We start from the raw sequence: 11,293 nt of genomic DNA, 5'->3' as shown, positions 1-11,293 counted from the left end.
AAATAAATTCCCAGGACTGGCACAAATAGAAGACAGGCAGATAAACAATTGCATAACTCAAATGAACTAGATAAGAATTACTTATAAATATGTAAATAATGAGTGTAGTTATAAAATATGTAAAAAATTAAAGTGTAATTAAAATATTATTTCTTATAAATCTGGAGCTGCTGCTGAATGCTTCTTATGTCTGATGTATTTCCTGCCCTTGATGGTTGCCATCTGAAAGAAAAACACTGGATTTGTATGTTAACAACACGACAAACAGCCACATGAGCTTCTCTGTGAGGCTGCACTCAGGTACAGTGGTGCTTTGCGCTAAGTGCTAACATCAGCATGCAAACAAATAACACACAGTGGTAACACCTTCACATCTGTAGTGCATTATGGGGGCACTCATAAGGAGTGAATAATGAATTATGGGTTCAAGTGTCTAATGGAGGCTCTTTAGACAAGTTATAAACTAGAGGTTGACTAATGATCACTTATAATGCAGAATAGATTCTTTTAAATGCATGAAGATGCATTACACTTCACTTACCGCCAACAATGAAACGTTATGATGATGCATGCATTATTATAGATCCATCAAGTACGTCACCTCACTTAACATGTATAATGATAAGTTATGACACCGCAGAAACTATTATAGCATACTGAGAGACCTTACTACAGTTGATCGTTGAGGTATGTATAGATGAGCATAGGCAGACATAATGAATTATAAGCCCTATCAGTCAACCTCTGGTTTATAACTAGTTGAAAGCATCCATAAGACACTCAAACTTATAATTAATTATAAGTCACATCTGGGACTGCAACTAACAACAACAATATTAATTCCATTATCGATAAATCTGTTGATCATTTTCTTGATTAATCACTTAGAACATAAAATGTTAGAACATAGGGAACAATGATTTCAGTGTTTCCCAAAGCCCAAGACAACGTCCTCAAAAGTCTTGTTTTGCCCACAACCCAAAGATATTCAGTTTACTGTCAGGGAGGAGTAAAAAAACAAAACAAAACATAAACTATTTGCATTTGAGATGCTGGAATCACAGAATTTGGACAAATAATTCAAAGGGATTTATCGATTACCAAAATAATTGGTGATTAATTTAATAGTTGATTGTTGCAAAATTTTATAACTGTTAATACAGTGCATCTGAAAACATTGTGTGTTTATGAGTGTAGTCATAGAACATTATGAAAGCATTACAATTCACTATGAATGCCCCCGTAATGGACTATAGATGTCTTCACAGAAAGTGTTATTGATAAAGTTGACCATGTTTATATATGTATATGTATAAGTTTGCTGGTTAACCCTCAACACACAGTACAGCTGAGGCTGATGGGAACATGATTTTTCCAGGTATTGCCCAAATCAAATTAGGTCAGGGCCGGACTGAGATAATAATTCAGGCTGGGAGTCTCCACATCCTCCACACATTCACAACAGACCACGTAACACTGCAGCTGTTTATGCCGCTATCATATCTTTTACTTATATTTCTACACACAAAAACAGTTTCAGAAAAACAAAACAAAACAAAACAACAACAAATGTCTTCAGTTTCAACAGTTAGTCAATTGCACTTCCAGGATTAAGGCTACAAGCGTAAGTATTCAGATATAACTTTTAGGGTGTTTGTTAGGCACCTGGCATCTCCTCAGAGCTCCGACTGGACTTTCTGCTGCTCATTATGAAGCAGGACTGCATAACTGGATACTTCAACCTGACAGAAAAGCTCTTTATTTTCTATATTATTTCTATGCATATACATCTCCTGCTTCCCTACAGATTATGAATAAATGTGGATGACATTTATTAGTTTTTTAAAACAATCAACTCGGAATGGTAGTTGTGATACTATGAACTGTTGAGGGACGGCCCTGTTAGTATGTTTTATGTCTTTTTGCAGTGTTTAGCTGCTTTCTCTTGTATGGCTTTTCTCACTCGTAGCTCTACTTTACTCTTTCCCTTGCTCTATATTTCATCTGCAATGTCCACTTTTTCTCCACATGCTTGCACTCCTCACACTCGCTGAATGCTGTGATAACAGGCAGAGATCATACCCTCAGTTTAAAAAGCAGGCAGGGGAGGGGGCCGAGGGTCTGCAGCTCTAAGTGCCTGTAACTGCTCTGTGTTGTGTTCACTGATATCCCCTGTCACTGGCCTGATACTCTGGGCCAGTCTGCTTATCTATCTAATGTGGGCGTTGTCATATATCAGTATTAGCAACAGCAGTCCAAAATGGTTACAATCAGTGTCAGTGTAAAAAAAATCCCTATTGGTCAGACCCTAATATACACACAGAGCATATTGGCAGTTTTAGGGGTGAAGTCCACCGTTAAGTTCACGTCATCACAGCCTATCTGCTGCAAGCTAAACCAAGTTAAACACGCAGCCGCCTGAAAGAGGACAAACTTTAAGTCCATCATTCCATTGGCTGCAATCCAGTTTTCCCTTCATCTAAGTCCACCGCAGTAAGATACTTTGTTCACTCTTCTGTCATTCCTCTTCTTCTCCTCACAGCACCTTGATCCTGAGGCCAAGAGCTCACACTGAATCATGTCACGCGCTGCAGTTTAGATGGTGATATCTGTGAAGTCGCGTCTGGCAAATCCTTTCTGAAAAACATCAAGACAGTACAAGCACTGAGACACATGTAAAACATTTCCAAAAACTGATGTAGTTGTTTTCTTATCTTTACTTGTTTCCTAATCTTTATGGCCCTCTTGTGACTCTCCCCTTTGTTTCCACAGTGTGTTTCCCCTAGCGCTGCTTTCTAAGGATGGAGTAGGGTCTTATGTTAGGTTATGGTGAGGCATCACAGAGATAAAAGACTGGATTCAAGGAAAGACAAATTAATAAGGATTTTGACGTAGATACAATAAAAAAAAATCATATTAATCACTATTTTTGTCAACCTGCTATAACCAGCAGTCTTTTGTTTTTTTGTTCTTTTGTTAAAGCAATAGACTATTTATTACTTGTTTTGCCTCTTGGGGGCAGTGGAATGAGCCCAAAGTAAAATACTGACACCTTCTGAGTGAGTGTATATGTGAGTGTTCACTGGGCCTACAGCTTGCCTCAGCTAATCTTGAATAGTACTGAACCTAACCGTAACCCAATTTTTGAAAAGGCTTGAAAAATCTTTTTTATGACTTTTATGCCTTTCTGTTTTTATGGCCTGAGGCATAATGTTTTCAGGTCATTATTGTGAATGCCATATCTCAAGAACACCTTGAGGGAATTTCCTCAAACTTGACACAAATGTTCACTTGGATTCAAGGATGAACTGAATAGATTTTCAGGGATTAAAGGTCAAGGTTACATTGACTTCTCTAAATAACTTATGGCCATAACTCAAGAATTCATATGCAAATTATGACAAAATTACACACAAATGTCTAAAGGGATAAAATGATGAGGTGATGACATTTTATTTCAAATTCCTTCACTAGTCTTCACTACATACATTATATGAGTGTGGACAGACATGGACCTCTTCTAGTTACTTTATAAAGATGTTTCAGCAAAGATGTTACCAACCAGTTGCCTCTTTACATATGAAGCAGACACAGAGTGCCCAATATTCACTCTTCTTATAGCTCTAGTTTGTCTTCACCAATTCCTGAGGAAAATATCTGGCTTATTAGCTGCTAAATACTTTTGTCCTCAGTGGCTCACATTGGAAAATGCCTCATCTGAGATTAAAAAGGTCTGGGATGCTTTTCAAGGTCTCTTCTCTAAAACAGTGCATTCCGCTTGGACAAGCTGTGGCTGACAAGTGAACACAAACGTGGCAAAAACAGCACATCAAACGACCACTTGAGGCTGGCTCCAAAAGCAAGTCAATCTTCAAAAAGACCCACCTGTGACACGTTGGTGCCCTGGGTAGATGTTTCATTTAGCTGTCTCAGCTCCACCCACTCCCACCCACACCCAGGGACGTTTCATGTTGAAGAATGTTCTCAGGATTAAAGTTCTACGTTATATCTTATGTTCACCAGCCAATTGCCAACTTTGTCGGCTGTTTGGTGCTTGGCAGGTAGGGTACGGTGGGTTTATAAGAGCCCCTTCACTGAAAGGAGTTGCCTGCTGCTGCTGGAAAAGGGGGCTGATAAGAGCAACGAGTTTTCCAGCTATAGAGGAGTTTGTTTGTACTGTGATTTGTGAAGACAGCCCAGTGTTCTGTGTGAACTGCAAGAGACTGTGTTGAGGACAGATACACCACAGGATATCTATCAAATGTAATAACTTCACCATGGCCACTCAGCAGTCAGATAAACACATGGCTTTTGTTTGCTGTGTCAGGTTCAGTTTGGCTGGGGCTATGCATGTGTGTGTGTGTGTGTGTGTGTGTGTGTGTGTGTGTGTGTGTGTGTGTGTGTGTGTGTGTGTGTGGAGGGAGGGTTTAAACAGGGGGAACATAATGGTGTTCAGAGATTGCCAAGTCCACCTAACCAAACTCTTCTTTTATTCGTCCCAGAAGGTACAAAAGAGACAAACCCAAAATATCTCAGCCAGATTCTCTGCATTCCTGCTGAGAGCAGTCACTTGGGAAGTAAAACACAACAAAAGCCAGGCCTGACACCGGCCATGATAGACAGTAGCGTATTCAGGAGATGACACAGGGATCCTCACAGTAATGTAGATAAAAGGTGTCATCACCATGTTAGACAAAAACAAAGGAATTTTAGACTGCAATTTCCCTAAAATGATGTAATTTTCTTGTGTTTTTCCATATTCACCAGTTACAAACCCTAACAGCAGGTATTAGGAGATGTGGCATTCCACAGCAGATTGGTACAACATCCTTCTATAAAAGGAGCTGCTTATCTTGTTCATGACCAGGCTGCTGTAATCCTGTTAGCCACTCGCTTTGGATCTTTGTCAACATCATCAAGTGAGGAAAAACCAACTTGTTCTCAGCTGTATTTTAATATACTGACAGACTTTTGAGTTCACTCCAAATTTCAAGAATTCCCTCTGCGCTGTGGGAAAAATCACAGTTGCCTGTGGTTTTACTTTTTCATTAACTCAACAGCTGCTATAATAAACTCTGAACCATTCCTTATCCTGAAAAGTTGTTGGAAAAAAACTAAAACACTCTGCAACCAAACAATTTCAAACCTTTTCATATTAAGTGTGGAATAAATAAAAGTGGTCACTGGTGGTGATGAATCCACAGAGAATTATCAACCAATTCTGCAGTTCCCCTCAGCTCAGAGTGTTATAGCATGGCTTTGGTTCATTGTATTAGGAGGTCACCCTTAAAGTCCCCATTCACATTGTTTCCAGCAGCAGCAGGCAGCTGCTTTCAGGAAAACCTTGTAAAACCCACTGAAATAAAACAAACATTTCCCAAGTTCAAATCCTGCATAGTTGTGTTAACTGTCGGAATATGCCACTTCTTAGTCAAATAAATATCTTTCTCTAAGATTTAAATCTGAAAGTTTTCCTTCAGATTGACTGGAACAGTCCTCTTTAAATCTCTTGTAATATAGCCCATTCATATAGTCTTTTTCACTCAAAGTACAGACGCTAAATACACTAATTGCTGCTTCACTGTAACTTATAACCCACTTTACATTACCTATCCAGCACCAGACAAAAGATAGACAATGTTAGCTATTAGTTGGTGAACACTGTGGAGCATTTATCCACTAAAGAGCCAGAAATATTACTCTGAAGTTGGTGGAGACCAACACAGAGCTAAAAGGAGAATGAATACTGAACGTGGACACAAACAAATGAATGATTTTGTATCTGCTGGATGCTTTAATGACCCACTGTTTGCTAACACAGTTGTCATATAAACTTTGTAAGATGCATAACTTCAATCCATGTGCAACAAGGTGGATCCTGAAGGTGCTTGATCACAGGGCAACATGGGCAAAAATTAAGTTCAAACCAAAGAAGTCAAGAAGCGTGATGATCAGAGATGGGAGAGTGACCAACAAGTTACAGCTCCAAGCACAGGGGATTGTTCAATTGTGGAAGACCCAACAAAATGCCCAGGGAAGAGGTATGATGCCTCTTTCACTGACAGAAGCAGTGTATCCAAGACAGAGTAACAAGCACATGAATAGCTGAGAAGATCAAGGTTACAAGGAAATTTCGAGGCCTGGCTCTTCCAGCATGATCTGAAGATTCATGAGGCTACTGATAATATATTAGGTGCATATGACATCAGTGGAACATGGAATGTGAATCACAAGGAGACTGGAAAAACCGGGACCTGCCAAGCAGAAGTGGAATTAGAGAGGGGAGCCCTTTCGCATCTGTTTCCTGCTCAGATGAATGTACGACACTCTTCCAATGCCAAAAAAGAGGGATGCTGACCAACAAACTGGCAGGTAGTAAGACAGTGCTTAGCCAGGGGAAACACAGATGGTGTAATGACAATCCTGACATCCTAAAGCAGGAAAAAAGGATGGAGATGAATGGAAATTAAAAGTATCAGATCCAGGTGAGACCAGCACCATCCATCCAGTTCATCAGGGATGGGGAGAAGACTAAGAAGAACTGGCACAATTGTAGAAGATGTGGGTTGACCTGGGAAAAAAATTTACTTCCCCAGGTCTTTAAAACATCGCTGAGGCCTGACATGGTCATAAGTTCTGAGGAGGAGGCGAAGATCATCCTGGTTGAACTGATGGTCATGTGGGGAAACGGCTGCAAAGAGGCTTCGGAAAGTGGAGACGCCAGGTAACAGAACCTGGTCCAACAGTGCAGGGACAAAAGACCTGGCTATTTCCAGCTGACGTCAGCTGCAGGGGTTTCCCAGCGCAGTCTGTGTGGAAGACACTCACAGCTGGAAATAGCAGGAAGGAACCGGAAAACAGTTGTTCGCAGGCTGGGGGAGGCAGAGGAAAGAGCCTCTTTGGCTGGAGGCGGGAGCAGGTGGGAGGAGATGAGCTGGAAACCAGGAGAAGGTGGCCTGTCACAGTCCACTGTTGTTTAGGACCCCTAAAAAAACTGGTATTTTACTCCGGGGCGTTGCCTTACGTTCTGCGTCACACAGACCTGAGGTGCCTTCTTATTGGCTCACATTAAGCGTAAAGGCTGACATTATTTCCGGAATCCTGCAGGACATGGGATTCCCGTGGAATTCCCACAGGATGATAGTCAGGAACAGTCAGTGGGAGCTGTTGTTTGCCAGGAACAGAATAGGATAGGAGCCATTCTTCCAGGACTGGGATGGGACAGAATTAAAAAAAAAAAATTCTGTCATGGGATTGGGATGGGAGTGAGAATCCACTGCCCTGTCATGGCAGGGTCGTCTCGTCCCGTTTTGGATAAGTTAGCAAAACCATAACTGAGAAAATTATTTATTAACCATAATCTTAGTTTTTACCCCAAGATTTAATAAACAAGAGCTTCAAACACAGATGATGTATTATTTTTTCTGATCATCGTAGAGACGTTACATAAATACACTCGGCACGGATGCAACCCCTGCATATTTTCAAATGAATTTCACCTGACTGTTGATAAATTCACAAACTGACCATCATAAAATTATACTGGAAATATATACAACTAAGGAGTGTTAAAATATTTACATGTAGATGGGCTAAGCCAGGTCCAACACTAATCTACACAGGTGGAAGTTCTGTATTCTGATTTCAGTGCAAGGCAGTATCTTGGGTCAACAGATGCCCTAAACAGACTTACATGGCAGACTATCATTTTCAGTGTACACAAGTGTGAGACAGATATAGAACTTTTATTATTATATTACAGTAAAACCTGTATACCTATATACTTGGCATGTATTAAATAAACAGATATTTTATGCATGTATGTTGCAACATCTTGCAAAACCAGGCAGATTAGGGTGAAATACCCAGTTTTTAGGGAGTCCCGTTATAGTTCAGGGTTGAAATGCCTGACAAAAGTTGTATGCAACCTGACAGCATCTTCTGGCTGAAAACTACAGTCATGACTGAAGTTGTTAGCATCTGGATGTATCTGACAGCATGAGGTGATTATATGTTTTGTCGTGTGTTTAGTCAGATCTTGTGTTTATGGCTTGTTGTGTTGCCTCAGAGTGGCCAAAAAATCAGTTAATACAGTTTTAAATCTTGTGAAATGAACTGCTGCATCTCTGTCAAATTTGAAGCTTATCCTGGGAAAGTACTGAACATTCCCAGATAGATATCAAACATGAAAAATTGAGGGTTATCAAACGAACGATACAGAGGCTCTGTCAGAAATAACTCACTCATTCACTACTCCCTGCTCACTATCCAGCCCTCTATGGTGCGGTGTTGCCTCTGGGTAACATACCCATTTTTGGCCGTTTACACTCACACAATTCATCTTCAGTTATGGTGCAATACTGAAAACAAGAGTGAGGACTCCAGGGAAACTAATAGCAGTGTTAATTTGTCACGTGACATGTTGTCAGGTTGAATGCCATTTTCCATCCTTCTTCATGTCATTCTGCTCCATCATTTCGCTCCACAAAAATGGTCTGAAAATGTCTTTTTCTGTCATTTTACAACTGGGAAAAATTTAATTCACATTTTTTTTATGGAATTTCTTTGTTTCATTTAATTGTTTTTGCATTTTTCATGTTATGTACTTGCCTTGAAGCAACACCTTAACCATTATGAATTTACCCGATGACATTTTTGGTATTTTGTATTTAGGTTAATATACTGATCAACTGAGTTTGCGTGGGTAGGTCTCAATCATGCTTGCACATCTGGAAACTGCAGTGTTACTCCACTCTTCTTTGCAAAACTGCAGAAGCTCTATCAGGTTGCACAGGGATCTGGCGTGAACGGGTCTTTTCAAGTCCAGCTACAAAATCTCCTTGGATTGAGGTCTGGGCTTCGACTCAGCCACCCCAGAACATTCACCTCGTTGTCTTTAAAACATTTCTGTGTAGTTTTCACTGTATGCTTCGGGTCATTGTCTTGCTGGAAAATAAATCTTCTCCCAAGTCATAGTTCTCTTGCAGACTGAATCAGATTGTCCTCCAGGATTTACCTATATTTTACTGCATTCATTTGACCCCCCACCTTTACAAGCCTTCCAAGGCCTGCTGCTGAGAAGCATGGTTGTGTTTGTGGTCATGTGCAGTGTTTGGCGTCTGACAAAAGCCTAAAGAACCTTCTTCCACTTGACCATGGAGACTCCCACATGCCTCCATCATTTCTTAATGATGGATTTAACTGAACTCCAGGGGACGTTCAGTAACTTGTAATTTTTTTGTATCCATCCCTTGACTCATACTTTTCAATAACCTTTTTACTGAGTTGCTTGGAGTGTTCATTTGTCTTCATTATAGCCAATAACATTGATTAAGTAGTGACTTGACAGAGGTCAGTTGTGAGACATGTTCACTGCACTCAGGTAATCTCCATTTCACTAATTGTGAGACCACTAGCACCAGTTGGCTGGACCTCTGTTGAATTCACTTTAGTCAGTCACTTTAAAGGGGTGAATATTTATGCAATCACTTATTTTACATTACATATTTTTATTTAATTGACATTACTTTGTAGAAATCTATTACCGCTTTGACATTAAACAGTTTTTTTTTTTTTATAACTTTTTTGTCAAAAAAGCCAAATTATATTGACCATGATCCCATTTTATAAAAGCAATAAAAGGGGAAAACATCCAAGTGGGTGAATACTTTTTATAGGTACTGTATTTTCACCTTATTCCATTCTAAATTTAATTAATAATCTTTGTTGTATTTTTGTGTGTATTATGAAGAAACTACAGCTCTTATTTTCTTGTACAGGCCTGTGTTGTATAATCATAATAAATGTCCTTGGATCCTTGACACATTGATTCCTATAGGCTGTCCCACAATGGCACAATATTGTCTGAAGGCAACATTCAGACAAACAACCAGGAAGAGATTCATTTATAATGTTTTTCAATTTTCAAATATAAATTTTAAACTGGTCAGACAACTGAATATTCATTCATTCATTTTCTGTAACCGCTTATTCCGGAAGGGTCGCGGAGGGCTGGAGTCTATGCCAGCTGACAGTGAGAGGCGGGGTTCACCCTGGACAAGTTGCCAGTTCATCGCAGGGCTCACAACTGAATATTTTCCATTAAAATTATAATACGATTATTAATTATTTCATTAATTTTTAAACAAACAAATAAACAATAACTCTCTTTTTTTCATTTCTTACCATTATGGTGTGGTACTGCTTTAAGGCAACACACCCTGAAGTCCTAAAAAATATTTCTTGAAAATGTCTTCAAATTGTCTTTACTTGGTGTGTTTTATGACAAAAAAACATTACTATTTCTTTTTGGCATCATAATGAATACCATGGAGGGATTTCTATGTTTTATTTATTCATTCATTTATTTACTTAATTAATTTATTGAACATGTTCAAATAACACAAAACAAAAGTAAAATATATAAGCAATAAAAACAATGTTCTATGTATATATTTCTATGCATGATTAATGCATGATGGTATATACTGCTTGGTTACCATTGGTTGTACATTACTGTTCAAGATGCATTGTGGGATATTATATAGGTTATCATTCTCTCTATACATTTAGACAGCACTATAAAATGGCAGACTCACTATATAGTGAGTAATGAGTGATTTCAGACACTGCCAACATCTTATTTTCTTCAAATCTCTCCATTGCTGTCAGCTGTAACTACAAATTTCTCTCGACAGTTTAGATCTGCTGTTAATGCAGTTTGGTTATCACTACTTTCTCTGAATCCTGCTGATGGTTTTCCAAAGTGTATTTTTAGTAAAAAAAAAAAAAGTATTCATGAATAAAAGGATTGGATGGAATATTTAGAGTAAAAACTGCACTGCTGGTGATTTCCCAATGTGTCAACATGACAGATTGAGAGCCACTTCATCGCAGAGACGAACTTAAGCAACTCTACAATCTAATTGCTATCAGCTACAGAGAAAATATTTGCACTTGCAGAGCCAAGTATTCCCAGATAAGGCGTATCCAGAGACTAACAAGATGCAGGCTTTCGGAGCAGAGTGAAGGAGGGGGGAAGAGGACCAATACGAAGACCGGAGCGGAGGTTAAGTGGGATAAAAAACAGATGTGTGCAGATGCAAACTACAAAACCATCTGGTGGAGACAAAGGTTTGGAGCACAATGTCATTCCATACCCACACATTCTGATCTCTATTTTAACATCAGGTTCATTTCCTCATTCACACAAGTAGCTATTGCTGAGAGCTTTTGGGGGGGCGGATGGGCTGGGGAGTTAAAGGGCAGTTAAAGGAGTCATATTTTACAAGTC

The 11,293-nt window shown here is 39.3% G+C and overlaps 1 protein-coding gene across 2 annotated transcripts in view; it reads right to left on the bottom strand.

Annotated features, from left to right (window-relative positions):
* Window positions 1-1,485: 1,485 nt before the first annotated feature.
* Window positions 1,486-11,293, bottom strand: part of LOC146333322 (plakophilin-3-like) — a 57,053-nt gene continuing 47,245 nt past the window's right edge. For both annotated transcript variants that reach the window (XM_084722078.1, XM_084722079.1), the window contains one exon: window positions 1,486-2,637. In XM_084722078.1, the coding sequence (XP_084578204.1) occupies window positions 2,596-2,637 (42 nt within the window). In that variant the 3' untranslated portion in view covers window positions 1,486-2,595. The remainder of the gene's footprint in view (window positions 2,638-11,293) is intronic.

The sequence above is a fragment of the Lutjanus erythropterus genome, chromosome 1, assembly GCF_056507025.1.
Source record: "Lutjanus erythropterus isolate fLutEry1 chromosome 1, fLutEry1.hap2, whole genome shotgun sequence".
Taxonomy (NCBI): Eukaryota; Metazoa; Chordata; class Actinopteri; order Lutjaniformes; family Lutjanidae; genus Lutjanus; species Lutjanus erythropterus.
This window is presented reverse-complemented; position numbering and strand designations above follow the sequence as displayed.